This window comes from Myodes glareolus, chromosome 4 (assembly GCF_982192425.1).
Source record: "Myodes glareolus chromosome 4, mMyoGla1.1, whole genome shotgun sequence".
NCBI classification, from domain to species: Eukaryota; Metazoa; Chordata; class Mammalia; order Rodentia; family Cricetidae; genus Myodes; species Myodes glareolus.
This window is the reverse complement of record NC_142029.1, coordinates 98,998,869-99,016,998: the sequence shown is the minus strand read 5'-3', so window position 1 is coordinate 99,016,998 and position 18,130 is coordinate 98,998,869. Positions and strand designations below refer to the sequence as shown.

Sequence of the window (18,130 nt, the reverse complement as noted above, 5' to 3'; positions counted from 1 at the left end):
CACTGAGTCATGCTTGCCGGAGATGGGCGGTTAACACAGTGCTCATTATTGTTTACCATCCACTGAAAAAGAAGGCAAGTGTTGAAGTCATGAAGCTTCGTGCCCAGTGTGTCAGGTATGAGGCGGTGTTAAGGAAAAGAGCACAGAATCTGGTGGATGATGGGCACAATGCCTCCAAAGCCACAGGGCTTCCTTTAATTAGAGACACCATTAAAACAAATGTTCTTTTAAAATACAGCCATTGAAAAGACAACACATTAAGAAACATGTAAACACTGCAGTTTCTTAATTACAAGTTGCACTGCTTGGTTTAGTACCTATGCACTCCAGGTTTGGGAACCTCACGGGATGGGGATAGGAGCCTCCCCCACACTTTCACAGTTGGCAGAAAAGAAAATGGGAGCAGTCAAAGAAAACAAGACCTGGCTTGTGCACAGCTCCTGAGAGAAACAGCATATTCTACCTTCTAGTTCTCTCAGAAGAAAGACTTAAGATGTTAGCAAAGTTGGAAAATGGATTTGTGTTGTCAGCTGGGAGGCAGAGAAATTGACAGATACTTTTAATTAGCTATTAAAAGGAGGCACAGCAGAGTCTAGTCTCATACCCTGAAAAAGGCAAGAGCACAGAACCTGCCTCCTTCATAGGCTAGGGCCCAGCTTTGATATCCAAGGACAGCTGGGTAGGTGAACCTATTCCCATGGGGACTGTATGTCACACCTAAACTTGGGGTCTGTCATGAGGAAAAATTACTTAGCTCTGCTACCCCCAGTCACCCCAAGCATCTTTAATCTGAACTTTGACTCACTGGCCCTGCCCTGTCAAAGTCTAAGATTGTACTGACTTCTGAGGACAAGACCCCATTTTCTATAGGAACTGAAAGATGACACAGGAACAAATCTTTTACTTCCCAGATTACCAAGAACAGAGCAGCAAATACCGTACTTGTTGAACATCGGTTCCACTTGATCTTTCTGTAGCGGGGAGGGCAGCCAACGGAGGATAATTCCTGGTCATTCCCAGAAAAGGCAGAGAAGACAGTCAACCCCTTTACTACTTGCAGGCCCTAACACAGTAGGAGGAAGCACTGCCTCTTCTCTAGCGTAACAAAATCCACCAGAGTTTTCCCATTTTGTTTTTAAATTACAAAAACAAAAACCAAACAGTGGTCCTAAACTTGAGTCGGTGAACTGGTAAAGATAAAGACGTAATTTGGCAAGCAGAATTATTCTGAAGTTGTGACAGTCTTCTGCAGAGGCCCTTCCTCCCTTAATGTGCAGATAGTGGGATGAGAGGGGTTGGGGTGGAGGCAAGAACAAAACTTGTAAGTGTCTGAATCCAAGCTCAATTCTAGAAATCAAGTGGAGGACAAGGAGTAACGACAGATCACGTTTAGGGAGGCAGATGGATCTCAGCCTCTTCTAAGGATCTATACTAAAGGAAACAGACCCTCTGCTTAGGGCTTGTGGTAACTTAAAATAATTCCCTAGAACAACCCAGCCCTTGAGTTGCCACGTGGAGTCATGTGGTGAAGGCAGACAGTTGTCTTGCCTGATGTTTCCCCTAAGAGACCTAGTTCAGCCTCCTGGCCATCCATGTGTGAACACCAGTTTCAGGACTTTTCTATGCCCAGATTTCTCACAAGTGAGGACAGTCAGCTCAGACCCTTCCTTAGGCTCTGCTTCTGTGTGGTTCCTGACAAGCTATAGAAAATGGAGAAGAAACGTGTCTGGTCCCAGTAGTGAGGAGCCAGAGGTGACCGGAAACTTCAGAGCACCACGTCCCAGATGCCCAGAGAGGTAGCATCCCAATCTTGAGTCTTCTTCAACTTAGATGAGACAGGCCCAACAACTTCTGCCACTACCTCAGGAACCGTCGAAGGGCGTTTAAGACATGAGTACCCAGAGCTCTGCTGGCGGGTGGATGCCAGGGACACGCTCAGCTTCTGTCTCAGGAAGCCCAGAGAACCTGGAGCCAAGGATGTGTGCTCTCAACTCTGCTTTAAAGCCTGAGATGGCCTTGTCAGACAGCTCTCATTCCCAAGGGAGAGACCAGAATCCAGAATGGTTCCTCTCCCTATCCCTACCTAGGCTGCAGAATCCCAGGGACACTGCTGCCCAACCCAAGCCCCTTAGGTTCTTCGGAGAAAAGAATTTAAGTAAAAAACATGATTTGTTTTCAAGGTTGCAAGAAACGGTCAGTGGAGCCTCACACTGTCCTCCCCCTCCCCCAGTCGCTGGTGTTTGGTAGATGGGGGTGCTGCAGTGGAAGCCCGGCAGCTTCTTGGCCCCTGGGGCCTACTGCCTGCTGTTGTTGTCAGACAGTGGGCCAGGGGTCCGCACCTCACCCAGGGAGGTTGTGCCCTCGAAGCGCTGTGAGGCAATGGCTGCCTGGTGGGACATGCTCTTCCTTACGATGTCACCCTTCCGCCACAACACCACCTCCTGCAGGGTTGGAAGAAAGGGCGAGAGGCTCAGGGATGCTCTTCTCAGGGCTTCCCACCTTGGTCCCAGGGGATCTCCAGGAATAACCTCCTTGGCTCATCTCTCACCAAAGTGGTGGCTCCTAAGACTGGTGCTCTGGCAGGAGCCACAAAAGCAGGAGTTAGGCCCGAGAAAGCAGACCCCACGGATCAGATGGGAATTTGTACTCCTGCAATTCCATGTTTCTACCTCTTGGTCAAATAACAAGTGATAGAGGTCTGACTATTTTTTTTTTAATTTTTTTAGCATTTTGCTTTAAATGTTAAGATGGCCCTCTGTGGGAATGGTGGCCTCTCTGCTCTGTGCCGAAAGGGACCCCGGGTCCTGGAGGAGGCACCTACCTGCTGCTTGAAGTAGCGCCGTTCCTCCTCATCTATGAGCACCAAGTTGAGGTAATAGCGCACAGAGAACTTCTTGTTTATGTCCCGCATGGTGGGCGTGAGCTCATATCCTGCCAGGAAGAGCCTGATGGGGATGGACTCGCCTGTAAGGGGTGAGGCAAAAGTGAGGGCACGGGACACAGGAGGCGCTGTTGTACAGCCTAACGCCCATTCCGCCTGCAGCAGGTCCCATGCCCGCTGGGCAAGGCAAGGAACACTAAGCAAAGGCTCTGCCTTTAGAGATGTTACACCCTGCTCCCAGCAGTTTCCTGAAACAAATGTGATTTTCCAGATCCAGTCCAGTCTGTGGCTTCTGAGCAGTCTATCACCTCCCACTGCAGAAGGCAGTGGGGAACAGGGACTGAACAGCACAGGGGAACTAGCAGGTACCATTGCTATGTGCAATGTGCCTTATTGGTGGGGTTTTCCCCCATATTTATTTGAAACAATGGTCTCTACATAGTTCTGGCTGGCCTAGGGACCCTGCGCAGGACCACTTCCAGCCCACTCATCCTAGGGCGTGCACAGGACCACTTCCATTGGTTTCTGGTGTTGTCTGAAGTCTTGTACTGTGGGTCAACGACGCAGTAGTTCACTTTCATGACAGGCAAATGAATTCCTAGAGTGAAACTTCTTACTGTAGCTAGAACTAAGTGAAAATGACTAGAGCACATGCATCCATCTCTCTCTCTCTCTCTCTCTGTTTCTCTCCCCCCCCTGTACAAAACATGCCAGAATGTCAAGAGGAAAGGGATTACATATTCATACTGTATCTTAAAGCAGTTTCCAAACTTTTTTTTTGATAACTTTGACACCTAATCCTCCTGCCTCTACCAACCAGACTGTGGGATAACACACATGTATGTGCAAGCAGGCCAGTTGAGACAGAATCTTAAGTATAAATCAATATATAAACACGGTCAATGTGGGGCTGTTGTGGCTGAGGCTGGGGTATGAGGCTGAAGGCAAAGGCTCAGCTTTGTCCTCCCCTTCCCATTTCAGTGCTGGGGACTCCCATAAGTTCCAGACCAGCTTAGGTTACACAGTGAGACCTTGTCTTTAAAAAAAAAACCAAAAAAAAAAAAAAAAAACCAAAAAAAAAAAAAAAAAGCAAAACCACTTCAATAGTATCATCATTTGAACCCTTCCCAAATTCTGAAATTCTGTATGTGGCCTGGAAGCAAATAGTGGCAGTGGCCCTGGGCTAGGAGGCTCACCTCGGACTGGTGCCCCGTCCATGATCTCATACTTGGCTATTGTGTCGTTCTCGTGGTACACATTGGGACCCGTGCCTGTTGTTTCCCGCTTGATGATGTCTATCTCCATGTGCTTGATTTTGATTCTCACCAGCAGGAAGTATATCTTCCCTACAATGACATCTTTCAAGTGGTATCTGAAGAAGAGAAAAAGGAAGCGAGACAGATGTTGGAGCGGCGGCTAGCTCCTTCGTGTGCCAGCATGGGGCCTACTGTCAGTGAGAGGTGTAGGGAAGTTTATGCTCAACCTCGTTATTTGAACAGCTTCCTGCTATGTTCTTTACTGGAATCTGTGTGACTTCCCCTCTTCTACATCCTGCTCAAAAGACGATCCATGTTATTTCAACCATTAATATTTGTTTATCTGCTCCATTTCCACAGGATATACCTTTAGTATGTTTTAATGGATGTTTTTCTGATGTATTAGGCCAGTCTCACAAACACAGGAATTAAGTCTTGCCTTTCCACTTTATTCTCCATACAATGCCTGTAGGGAACTGGGCCTTAACGGCTCCCGGTGAATAGTTCCATCTGCTCCAGGCTAGACAGCCCAGGCTGCATGGCTGAAACTCCGTGAGCTACTAGGGATTTAGCCACGTTGCATGGCTCGCTCTTTCTTCTCTCTCTCTATCTCTCTCCCCCCACCCTCCTTCCTTCCTTTTGTTTTTTAGTTTTCGAGACAGGGTTTCACTCTGTAGACCAGGATGGCCTCCAACTCACAGAGATTCGCCTGCCTCTTCCTCCTAAGTGCAGAGATTAAAGGTGTGCGCCACCACCACCTGGCACCAACACTTTCTCTTTCTTCCTTTAAGTCTCTCTCTGTGGGCCAGCCAATGGTGCTGGTAGTCTCTGTATATACCTCCCTGTATCACGTGTGCTAGAAAGACACACTTTCTCCAAACCTGGGCTCACACTCATGGCATGTGATCCCTAGCAGAGATGTCAGAGTTGGGTCTCCTTACATGGCAGGTGGGAAAAAAAGAAGCTGGAGAGAGAGACTAGGTCATGCTCTGGATGCGAGAAGGTTCAGACAGGCGATTGCTAGCTTCCAGGCTTAGTGCTCCCCACTGTTTCTGACACTGTTCACAGTCTACTGGGAGAGCTGCAGACATTGAGTGGGTAGCCTGCACACCTGCAGACGCAGCAGAAGGTCACCTGCAGCACTTCTCGGGTATACTTACAGACCACCCATGGATGCTAACATTTTCTGTACTATATGACATCTTACACAGGGGCACAACCACATAAGAAACATACTTCACGTTCCCATATGGTATAATCTGTTGTACAAGCAGAGGGGAAGACTAGGAGTCTATTCCTGCCTGCTTGTAACCTACTCTAAAACACTTTTTATTCCAAGAGTGCTGATGTCTAGTGCCTGCTTCAGGCTCTGTGGTAGCACTCCTGGTAGTTGCTGCCTTCATCAGAAGGGTGGAGTGGAAAGAACCACACTGAATAAGAAGACTGAGGGGGAGGGGAAGGAGACAAGAAGAAGCTCCTTCCTAGAACCCATCCATCAGGTGGGTCAGGCCAAGGAGGTCATTTTATTGGCGGGGTGGGGGCAGACACATCACTAGGTACCAAGTCAGGGAGCAGAGGAACAAGCAACTTGGCTTCACAACTGTTCTCAGAATCAAGTATGTTCCTTTAAAAACTGGTCCCATCAGACACAGTGACACATGCCGGTAATCCCAGCACTTATGAAGTAGAAGCAGGATCACTCGTATGAGGCCAGCCCGGTCTACATAGTTGAGTTATCTCGCCTCTGTTCCTAAGCCCTCTGTAGGCAAATCGTCTCTCCTTAATTCCTAGTCTGCTTGGCAGTGGGTCTGGGGGAAGGCGACTACAGTATGAAGGGTAATCAAAGACATGAGTAGATGATTCAAATACTTTCAGAAATAGATTATATTCAAAAGAAAGATACAAGACTGCAGACAATTCTGTGGCTTTAAGCAATTAAACCTTGTGATGCTCTAACAGTAAACAGTTGAAAACACAGCTTCCCCACTAGCAGGTAAAGTTATTTTAAGTCCTTGAGAAAAATGCATCAGGTGCCAGGTGGTGGTGGTGCATGCCATTGATCCCAGCACTCAGGAGGCAGAGGCAGGCGGATCTCTGTGAGTTTGAGAGCAGCCTGGTCTACAGTGTGAGTTCCAGGACCAAAATATCCTGTCTTGAGAAACCAAAAACAAAAAAAACAAAAAAACAAACCATCAGGTATTTTGTCCTGTAACTCATTTTGGTTCAGGGCGGAAGCAGCCCATTGCCGGTGCATGGCTTCCTCACTTTGATTTCTAAGGCAGGGAGGAAACAAATGATAGTGGCATTGTGTTTGACAATTATTCTCACGCATGGAAGGAAGTAGCTTTACCCAGTATCCAAAACAAACAACCTAAAAGCTAGCTAAGCTTAACTTTGAAAGGCACCTTAATATTTAAATATGTGATCTTAAATAATTTAATATACTGAACAATAAAGATTCTACTTCCTGGCCCGTCTATCTATAACTAGCCTAGCACGTATGTCTACTGTATTACTGTCATAGTCTCCCCCTGCAGTTTGTTACCATGAAGCTGTGGAGTCATGAGGCTGTCAGTCGGTACACACACTCAACGAGATCTCTCTTTACCGCCATAAATAATTTCCACATGAGCTCGGGGCTCAGGATACTCACTTGGATTTGTTATACTCAAATTCAATGTGCAGGCAGTCCTCGATCCCAACTTCCATCTTGATGGATGAGTTCAGCTCGGGGTACGTGCTAAGGGTGTGAACTACAATGTCCATCTCTTTGACGACATCATTGAGGCGGCGGCTGATGGTTGCTCGGAGAAAATAGCTGTTAAGAGATGGAGCCATCCTAAGTGAATACTTCCAGTCTCTAGATGCTACACAGCCCTGGGAGAACCCTACAGTAATGTTTAACCCTCTGAGGCACCTATACACAGACTTCTGCAGTTACCATTGAGGAAGAGCAGAGCCTTCCTTTAAAACCCTCTTGGGAGCTCATGTCAATGAATTAAGAACCTTGTCGTAGCAAAAGTGATTTCTCTGCCTTCTATGCCAACGGCCCTACCACTATCTACCATCTGTGAGTCTAGGGCTGCTGTGGATTTTTTTTTTAACCTCAGAGACCCAGGCATCAGTCTCCTTCCTCAGTTTCCCAGACTGTAGTAGTAAGAACAACCTCAGGTATGTCTGCACCTATTCATCTTTTTGTTTATGATCCCTGGGATGGGTCTGAGACCCCTGTATATGCTAGGCAATGCTGTATTCGAAGCCAAATGCTTGCGTCCAGTTTTTAAAGACTGTGTTCTGGCTGGGTGGTGGTGGTGCACGCCTTTAATCCCAGCACTCAGAAGGCAGAGGCAGGCGGATCTCTGAGTTTGAGACCAGCCTGGTCTACAAGAGCTAGCTCCAGGACAAGCTCCAAAGCTACAGAGAAACCCTGTCTCGAAAAAAACAAAAACAAAACAAAAAAGACTGTTCTGTTCTTGCATTGTTTTCTTATCTCTTCCAGAAGATAGAGAAGACAGACCTAGAGTTAGAACCCTAAACTAGTATCTATTTTTGAAAGACAAAGCTTTAAGTTACAGAGTCCAAAATGACGTGATGTTGTATGGCAGAGCTAAATGGGGGAGGGGTCAGCACCTCAGGAAGCCAGGCTGAGGTGTCTATCTGGGGCCACCTCAGATATGAAAGCCAATTACTGAATTTTCCAGAATTTTAAGAAATGGTTGTTAAATGGCTATCATTTAAATTATATAAACTTACAATTAGATGAATTACCTAAGAAACAAGGGCAATCCATATTAAAATCCCTTTGCTTCCTAGTCATTTTCCTGCACTCTCTGAGGCCCCTGGTGGGGAGGGGCTCTGTGTGACAGCAGTGAAACTGCAAATGTGGTGACAGCATTCAGGTCACAGAGGGTCATGGCCGTCCAATCAGAAGGCTTTCTCTCAGGGGCGTGCAATGGTGACATTTACTAGCACCCTGGTGCATGCAGTCCTCTTCCTGCTTAGCAGCCACCAAGTCCCAGGCCCTGTCCTGGTGGGGCAGGTTCAGGATACAACAGAGAAATGTCAGAGACCACTTACCGTAGCTTCACGTTCTGCCCTGTGTAGGACTCATACGGCTTTTCCACGTGAGTAAACTCAAAGTCGAAGGCCTGTGACTGGGTGATCTCTCCTGGCCGAGCCAAGTCCTTTACCAGAGACACAAACTCATGGTGGTTCCCACGGTCATAGTAGAGTTCTGGAAAGAGAACAAAGCATCCTCTAGCCGACTTGACTACACTGAACCTAGTGAGGGCATCACAGGTCGGAGGGACCAGTCTCTTCGAGACTTGTGGCCTTGTTTTAGGGCTTCTTCTTTTTCCCTGACCCCAGCCTCTCCACTGATTTCCCCAGACACATGCCTTTCCAAAGACATGTCCTTTCTGGTTTGTTTGTTTGAGACAGGGTCTTACTATGTTACCTAGATTGACCACTAGTTCTTGGGCATAAATAATTCTTCAAACAAGGTGTGCACCATTATGCCTAGCTGACTCTTCCAAGTCACACAGTAAGAATTCACGATACACACACACACACAGGCCAACGTGATGGAGAATTATGAGCACTTTGTTGCTCTTGCAGAGGAGTTGTGTTCAATTCTCAGCACCTACACGGTAGCATTCAACCACCTGTAACTCCAGTTCCAGGGGATCCAGTGCCCTCTTCTGACCTCCATGGGCACCAGGCATGCACGTGGTGTACACACACACACACACACACACACACACACACACACACACACAGGCAAAACACTCATATACATAAAATAAAGAAACCTTAAATAAGCAAATAAAAGCCAATGTGGCAGTCAGGCCGAGCTGGTGGCTGGGTTTGTTGAAGGACATCAGCTGTGGAATTTGTGATTTGAGCGAAGATTGAAGTCATGGCTGGTCCTGAAAGTGATGCCCAGTTCCAGTTCACTGGTATTAAAAAGTATTTCAACTCCTATACTCTCACAGGTATAATGAATTGTGTTCTGGCCACATATGGAGGCATTGCTTTGTTGGTCCTATACTTCAAGTTAAGACCTAAGAAAACTCCGGCTGTGAAAGCATCAGAACTGGGTCTTTCAATGTCTGACCTCATCTGTTAAGTTCCATGCCTGAAGAAGCTGATGTCAACTCATCATGTAATACTCAATTTGTACAATAAATTATGAACCTGGAAAAAAAAAAGCCAATGTGGTCTCCAGGCCATTACTTCTGCTAGCAATCCACGGTCTGCGCACCAATAAAGGTAAGAGGATTCTGAGATGGTTAGAACAGATTCGGTGAGCAGTTTTCAGCATGTATGAAGAGACTCGATATAAAAAAAGAGGACCTTTCCAACATTCCTGGCTTTTGCAGGAAATGCATGGTTACTTTATTTTATCTTCCTTCAATAATCCTACAAGATGGATAGGTCAGGCCTCTTGTTCCATAGTTCAGCCTGGCCCAGAATTCACTAGGTAGCACAGGCTAGCCTCAAACTCACGGCAATCCTCTGGCTCCCAAATCCTGGGACTAGAGATGTGAGCTCATACCCACCTGGCGTTTCTCCATGATAAGCTCATGTTATCACCAGACCCATGATTATTTCATGACTTTTTGTATTTTGAAATTTAAGGATTAAGTTTTGAGATATCCATGGTCTTTCTTTACTCCTTTGGACTGAGGGACCTTTAAGATGAGACCCATAGCTCCAGCTTCCTGGCCCCAAGATGTCAGCTCTTAGCTCTGCCTGTGATGATACATGACCAAGTGCTAGCTCAAGCCTCATCTCTCAAATATTCTTGACTTCAAGCACCGTGCTAGGCTGCAACCCATAGGAGAGAGATGAACTGGAAATATGGGACAGCTGCTTGAGAGATGAGGCTACTGCCCCTTCGGCCTGGTCCTGGTTCTCAGCATCGCTAGAGCATTATCTGTCTCTCTCTGGAGTGACTAGATCACTCTGAGCAGTGAGTATACTTGCTCTTGCTCCAGCAGCGTAAGATCTGAAGCCTGGAATGGAATCAAAACTTTATTGAGAACAAGAAACCAGAAATCCTGCCTCTCCAGTGCCAGTGCAGTCTTCAGTCCTGGCCCGGGGGATAAAACCATCTCCAGACAAAGAGAAACAATCTCAGCTATTAATTTTAACCTGAATGCAAATTTTCCCCAACACTCCACTGGCTTCCCCTGCTCATCCCATGGGCAGCTTTTCCTTAGCTCTGGGACATTTGGAAGCATAGTAGGCTATTGTAAGATATACCCGACTTGAGCTGGGGGTATTAACAGTGGTTGAGTACTTATCTGGCATTCATGAGATGGCCCTGGGTTTGACACCAGCATTAAAAGAAAAAAAAAAAAGAAAGAAACAAACCAACACTAAACAGACAAGCAAACAAAACTCTAAAATCATTTATCCATGGGGCTGGAGAGATGGCTCAGCGGTTAAGAGTACAGGCTGTTCTTCCAGAGGTTCTGAGTTCATTTCCCAGCAACCACATGATGGCTCAGAACCATCTATAGTGAGATCTGACTCCCTCTTCTGGCCTGTAGGCAAAAGATGCTATATACATAATAAATGCTGTATACATAATAAATAAATAAATCTTTAAAAAAAATTTTTTAAAAAAAGTAAAATCATTTATCCAATTCATGAAAGTGATATAGTACAGAGAATTCCATTCTAGTAATGTTATTTCCATACAAATTTACAGTGTATCCTGTGGCTAATATATGTGGCTTATTTCCTACCTTGGTATAGTTTGATCAATTTCTTTGTTTTATTTTGGTTTGGTTTTTGAGACAATGTAACCCTGTCCTGGAACTTGCTATGGAGACCAGGCAGGTCTTGAAGTCACAGATATCCACTGGCCTCTGCTTTGAGTACTAGATAAGAAAGATAATAAAGGCATTAAGTCTTTTATTACAAATAATCTACTTCCTCTTCCAAACACTAAGTGACCTCAGCAGTGGGTGGCATGATGGGTAGTAAGGGATAGTCTACAAATCCACGGACGGGAGACGGCAGTTCCAGATTATGTGGGAGAAAGATATCAACTCTGTAACTACGCCCCCAGAAAAGCAAGAACACGCAGAACGTGCAGCGCAGGGCTGAGCTGGCTTTCCTCAACAATAGGGAATCTTCCACACAATCCTGTGACCTAACCTGGTAGATAGTGCTGGTCCAAGCGAGAACTGAACCTCTCACTTAGGAACTCAGTTCGCAAGCACTGGATTTTGGCTCCAGCGCCAATGAATTCAAATAAAGAAGCACAAGGCCCCAATATCCGTGAACTTTCAATGGAAAATTGTAGCATCAAGAGGAAAGTGGAAAGAGAGAACGAAAAAAAAATACAAAAGCAATGATCACACAGCCCAAAGGCAACATGAGAAATAAACAAAACAGAGAGGGTTCAGAGTGCGCTCCAGCTGCCAGGATTTGAGGATCCTAGCAACACTACAGAAGTGCACTGCCTGGCCCAGCAGGGGACTTGGGTACAAGTCCTTTTCCTCAGGGCATCCCATTCTCCCCAGTGCTTTTCTTCCCGTGACACGGATCAGTGCCTATACGAAATGCTACAGGAAAGCAGTGTGGTCCGAGGAGGCTAGGATGGTCCTCTGTTGTTTTATTTTGTTGAGATGGGCCTTGCTACATATCCCAGGCTGGCCTTAAAATCATGGTCATTCTCCTGATTCATCCTCCCTAGTGCTAGATTTATAGGCACGCCAGCTACCACATCTAGCTTGGAATGGTCTTTCTGATTTATAATTTTACAAGCAACTTGGAACCCTTCTGCAAACACTGTGGCCAGAGGGACAGAAATAGTTTTTTTACACTGTTCTTTGCCAGAAAGGTTGGTTTCATCTTGAAGAAATTGAGGCAGAGAACCCAAGTGTTCTAGCAAGAGGTCTAGGCGCTAGAGACTATAAAAACAGCCTCTCTTCCATCCCAACCAAACACAACAGCCCTTCAAGCTAGACGTAGAAACTGAAGCCCTCACTCCATTCTTTTTTTCCAAGCAACTTCTGTCATTAGTTTCCTTCTTCGATCAAAAGGAGGAACTAATTTTTGCACTCAGGAGGCTTTCGTGGCAATATCTGCCACCAACAGCCAGAAAGGGAGGTGGCCAGTGTGGAGGGAAATTGAGCCAACTGTTACGTCATAGGCCAAGCCTTTGAGTCACCCTGGGATCTACTGCTGGACCAGCACCACGCAGAGTGTCGGCTTCGTGTTGGACTGGGGAGAGATACAAAGCAAGAGCCTCCTCTCATCTGACTTTCTTAGACCTTTTGCTGACCAGGCGATGAAGATCCTGGCTTGCTACAGCTCCTGCCCCCGGAAGACCCGTAGGAACAATTACACTTCAAGGTTACCCATATGCCGCTCTGCTCTGTGCAAATCTAAGCCCTGCTGAAAACTTGGTAAGTCTGCTTTTTCACTTGGTACTTCAAGAGTAAATGAGTTTTGGTTTTTTTTTTTTTTTTTAAAGTCTCTGGAGTTGCTAAAAGTACAGGCTTATTGGTACTGATGAGCTCATTAAAAACTTTATAAAAAAGTATGTATTTGGCTCTGGGGTATAAGGATATTTCTGTCTGCCCATCTCTGCCAGGTTTGACCTTCTGATTATATTTGGCTCATTTAACCCCATTAGCCTGCAAAGTTCCCAACTCTGGCTTACATGCTCTGCCAGTATTTCCCAAAGGATTTCAGCAGGAAAACGGTCTTTTCTTCTCTAACTAGGCAGCAGCGCCCTTGGTGCTCTTTGTATTACGACTGCATCTTGCTAATCCCACCGGTCTAACCTGGAAGAAGACTTCCCCCGTCACACATTTATTGGCATCGTTCCAGCAGAGGCCATGCCATGAGAAGAAGCATGCTAGGTATCGGGAGGCTAACAAAGCAACTGAGAAACTTGCGAAGGATAACAAAAAACATATGGCACTAAATGAAGAACTAAGAACTTATTACTCTCTTGCAACAATCTTCAAACTGTATCAGAGCAGTTGCTATAGGATGCACGGAGTCATAGGTCTGGCAAACTTTTCTCAAACAGAGAGACGTCATTTCAATGTATAGGAATATGATGGGGGGGAGAGGCAAAAACAAGTGAGCTGGCATCAAACTTACTGTTTTCACACCCTAGATCCCTCAGGAAGATGCTGATCCACTAGACACATGATGGTCAGATGCCACTTAAGTTCTCAGTGGCCTTAACTGAGAGGAACACTTAGCTAGCTCCTGAGCGTGTACGGGAGACCCAGCTGCTTGATCTAGACCTTTCTTTCCTCCATTAGAGTACTTCCAGGGGTCAAGGATGTAGCTCAGATTGTGGGATACTTGCCTGGCACAGGTGTGGCCATACGTTTGTTCCAGGCTTCTACAGAGGATGAAAAAAATATTCCAGAAAATGGTTTCTGTAAGACCTTAGATCTGAACCAGTATTATCCAGTTAGCAAACATTTACTGGACACTTTATGAGGTAGCCATTGGGACTAGAGATTAATCACTGGACTAATGATGGACTTAAGATAGTCTCTGGTGTTTGGGGTAAGAATTCAGACAACTGAAAAAACAAAATAAAGACAATAACAAAGTCATAGCCTACTTGAAAAGAGGTATTCTTGGAGCTTTTAGTAGAGGAAGTGATTAGGTAGGCCTTCGGAAAAAAAGTACAATTTGGGTAGGACATATTTTTCAGAAAAAAAAATGTTAGAATATAAGAGGAAGATGGTTGTGAGTTGACATGTGGATGCCGGGAAGTGAACTCAGGACCTCTGGAAAAGCAGTCAGTGCTCTTAACCACTGAGCTACCTCTCCAGTCCCCATTTACTTCATTTTTTTTTTTAAGATAAGGTCTCACTATGTAGCCCAGGATGGCCTGGAACTCATGCTCTCCCTGCTTTTGTCTTCCAAGTGCCAGATTGACAGGTGTGTGGCACCACGACTGACGAGAAGAGGCTATTTGAGGGAGCTATCACTAGTGAGGATGAAGTTAACGAGAGAGGGGATCTGGAAAGGCAGGCTGAGACAAACTCCAGGAAGAAGATAAATAGACTTCTAGAAGTCGGTAAAGACACAAACAAACTTTTAAGGAATCAGCAGGATGAGAATTGCCTTCTAGGAAGTTCCCCCTTGCAGAAGAAGATGAGAAGAGTATAGAAGAGATTGCCAGAATCTCTTAGAGAGTGAGACAGGGACAACAGCTCCGACTCCTCCAAGACCCCAACACACAAGCAACCTGCTTCCTCAGGAAGAAGGACAGAACTCAGAGATGCTAAGTCCCTCTCTTGGCTGCGGCTCCGGTTACCCATATAGCCTGACCTTATAACCTGACAGACATCCTGCCTACTTGATACATAGTCAAAGAACGCAATGAAGGAGAAAACCACAGAACCACAACTTCAACAAAGTTGCCCATTCTCCTCGCTCTGCTGCCCTGGAGTCACTTCATAATAACTGTCTTAGAGGGATGACACAATATGCCAGGCCTTGAATCTTTTGGGAAGTCGCATACATAATAAAGAAATAGGAAGCCCAAGGAAAGTACTTTGCACCTCTGAATACGCTGGCGTATCTTTAATATCAACTAATTTTAGGAACAGAGAGCGTGGTAGGGGGACGTGGGAAGACAAACGTTTATACCAAACATATCTAGAAAGGCTGTTACTTTATTGCTTTGTTTTAACACAGGGTCTTGCTATGTAACCAGATGGCCTTGAACTCCGAGAGAGATCTTCCTGGCTTAGCCTTTGGAATCCTGGGATTATAAATAAATGCCATCATGTCTGGTTAGGAAGGTTTCTCTGATGTCTTCTTCTTGATCAAGAAACAGACCTCAAGTCCAAACAATAAACATACTGCTTATAATTCCGTTTTAACCTATTACCATTCTCTCATGTAAGCATGGATAATGAATGGGAATGAACGTGAACTACACACTTTAGACACCACGTCCACTGCTAGCTGTGTGAAAGCCCAGGTGGTACACACAAAAGCTGAAACACATACTCTGTAAAAGTCCCTACGGCAATCTAATTGAGAAGACTAAACAAGGTCTAGGGGAGACTGAATCAGAGGCTGCAACTCAGTTTGTAAAATGGACCGATCGCTGCATTGGCTGCTCTTATCTTTATAAAGGAACTCTCTGAGACATGAGACACAGTCCCCCAATACCACATCATAATAACCAGGTGATTTTATTAGACTGTAATTTACAGCTGACAAAGCTGAGGGCTGATCAGGTCAGAGTGCCAAGGGCCTCGGGAGAATTATCCCAAGAAGCAATAAAAGGTTTTAAGAAAATTCTGTAAGGTTACAGTCTTGGAAATAAAGGCGTTAGGCAAGAGAACAGGTTGGGCAATTACAACAAACAGCTTCCTTGGTTACCTTGCATTTAAATAAAAGGGAATGAGCTCTGGACACCAGGCATTCCTTCTAGAATGGCTCATTTCATACTATGTGAAGCAGGGGACATGCTAAGTTATTCACAATCAGGGCGTGATGGTATAGACAAAGACTAAAACATACTTGCTGTTTATACTGGTATTAGAGAGCTAATGTCATAACTTTAAAACTCCTAATTAAAATACCAATTCTCAGTGGGCAAGTATTGACTATTTCATATGTTATCCTTAACATAAAATGCTTTGGATTTATCTAATCCAACCTGTGATTCTTTACTAGGGGTGATTTTATCCACCATGGGAACAACAGCAATATCTCACGGCTTTATGAGTGAAAAGTAGGGAATGCCACTGGTGTCTAGTACAGGAAAGGCTGAAGATACAGATAAGAGCCCGCAACAACAATGATCAGGCTCCAGATATCAATCAACAGCGCACCTGTCCTGCCATCCAAGTCAAAAGCAGGAGGGCAACCAGTGTAAAATCACACATCCTGGCTTTAAAACAACCCAACGGGGCCCTTTATGATCAGTCAGTCTTTCGGGGGATTTTAAATACCAGATGCTTAAAACCAAACAGTAGGTTACAAAATCTGGCCACCAGGACTTTTTTTTCCCAGGGCTCCCTGACTCTGTAAAAGGGAGAACAGACGCTAGGCTGAACTCCTAGCATGTGAATCTAACATGCTTTCCCAAGGAAGTCTCTGAAATCGGTGTCCATATGTGCAGTGTGGGGAACAGCATAGGGATTTTTTCAGACAGGTGGTCACCATCGACAGGACATAAGCTACTCATGTCCTCATAACACAAATATTTTATTTTAGAAATACCCAAGCAATTTGCTAACACAAAAGGCTCCTAATACTTAGAACTGGTGACAACCCAGTCACCATGATGGGCAGCTGCCCAAATCTTTGTGCGGTTTTGTTTTCATTTGAGACAGGGTTTCACTCACTACGTAACGGTAGCTGGCCTGGAATCACTCTATTGGCCAGACTGGCGTCAACTCACAGAGATCTACCTGTCTCTGCCTCCCAAGTTCTATTATTAAAGGCATGTACCATCATATCATATCATACTCAGCTGGCTCCCCAATTTTTTTTTACTACTTTCCCTTGTCTAATTCTAGTAAAATTATCAACCATATTTTGAAAATGATTATTGAGCACTGCAAATTTTTGACCATTTAATGGTAGTCTTTGCCAATATCACTTCTTTCGGTTTAAGGAGAAAAATCAGACAACTGAAAACTAGCATTCTGATGAAGAAGTCTGAGAAATACATGCATTCAGAATGAGGCGGGCTGAAGGTATTCAAAACATACACATGAAAGGTAGTTCAAAGTGGAGGCGAGACAAGCAGTCTTAATGCACCCTGCCTACCAAACCACATCTATATAGGTACATATATATTTTATATACATACATATACATACACATATGTGGATGGGTGGGGTCACCGCTTAACTTTGGATTGGATCTGACAGCCGTAGCTGTCAAACCCACCTGCAGGATCTCGCCTAAGCACCTCACTATGACATTCCGGGTGCAAGAAGCACAGCTGGGAGGATACTGCAGAGACAATGGGGGTAACCAGGTACCAGGTGAGCATCCAACCGTACAGCAGGGGGCTCCCTACCGTTCCTAGCCTAGCTGACCCCACTTCCCCAGTAGCACCGCTGTCACTTTTGGCCTGGAAGAAGGTAATGAATGCATGGGGGAGTCGCCCACGGGCGGGACTCGTGGGTGAACCCCAAGCTTCAGACTGCAGTTGACAAGAGCCTAGCCTGTCATAGGCCTCGCTGGAGTTGGGCCCTGAAACCCTCTGTTCCCCGCCCGTCCCACACCCGACTCCAGGGGCGGGCTGGTCGCGGGCTTGGGGAGATCCCAGGGAATCGACTCACCGATCTGCCCAATGAACTCGATCTTGATGCCCTGGTGCTCTAGTCGCTTGTTGGGGTTCTTCAGAGATAAGCTCACCTTCCCCGAGACGGTCTCCCCATCGTAGAAGAGGAAATATTTCTCCTTCTTCCCGTCTTCTGTCTTGTGCTCTGCTCTCTTCCTACTCTCCGCATCATTCAGCAAGATTTCCACCTCCACGCTCTGCCCGAAGCCGAAGAAGCTCATCTCCCCGCCTGACCGCGCCGGTACCGGCACAGACTGCTCCCTCCCTCCAAGGTGCGGACTGCCTGCGGGGAAGGCAGGCCGGAGGGCCGTCTGCGGGAATGCGCTGGACGCCGCACCGCAGCCCCCTGCACGGTGGAGCGGGACGGTGGGCGATCACCGACGGCCTGCGCCCCTGGGGAGGGGCAGGGCCGAGGAGGGCAGGCGGCTGCGGGCTGCGGCGCCCGAAGCAGCGATGCACCCAGAGGCCAGGCACCGTACCTCCCCAATTCCCGACGGTGCAGCGGCGAGGGCCCAGGCGCACAGGCGCAAGCACGCGTTCCGTCGCCCACCGGGTGGGGTCCAGCGCTCAGCCACGCACCGAACTGCCTAGACTCCTGCGGTGCAACGCACCGAAGTGCTACGGCGGCGCCGGGCGGGGGAGGGGGCAGGAGAACTCCGGCCCGGATGCGAAGGAGATGCC

The 18,130-nt window shown here is 46.4% G+C and overlaps 1 protein-coding gene, 1 long non-coding RNA gene and 1 pseudogene across 2 annotated transcripts; 2 read left to right on the top strand and 1 right to left on the bottom strand.

Annotated features, from left to right (window-relative positions):
- Nucleotides 1–150: 150 nt before the first annotated feature.
- On the bottom strand, nucleotides 151–18,112 carry Vps26b (VPS26 retromer complex component B). The gene is made up of 6 exons (XM_048458809.3): nucleotides 17,448–18,112; nucleotides 8,215–8,371; nucleotides 6,791–6,955; nucleotides 4,078–4,253; nucleotides 2,822–2,964; nucleotides 151–2,441 (listed from the first exon to the last, which is right to left on the bottom strand). The coding sequence occupies exons 1-6, from the start codon at nucleotides 17,668–17,670 to the stop codon at nucleotides 2,295–2,297; spliced, it is 1,011 nt and encodes a 336-aa protein (XP_048314766.1). The 5' UTR covers nucleotides 17,671–18,112; the 3' UTR covers nucleotides 151–2,294.
- Nucleotides 8,962–9,347, top strand: LOC125416114 (ATP synthase F(0) complex subunit k, mitochondrial pseudogene; annotated as a pseudogene).
- LOC125416115 (uncharacterized) lies at nucleotides 11,993–15,009 on the top strand. Its single transcript, XR_007236786.3, has 2 exons — nucleotides 11,993–12,563; nucleotides 14,833–15,009. It is a non-coding gene; the product is annotated as an uncharacterized LOC125416115 (long non-coding RNA).
- Nucleotides 18,113–18,130: the final 18 nt, after the last annotated feature.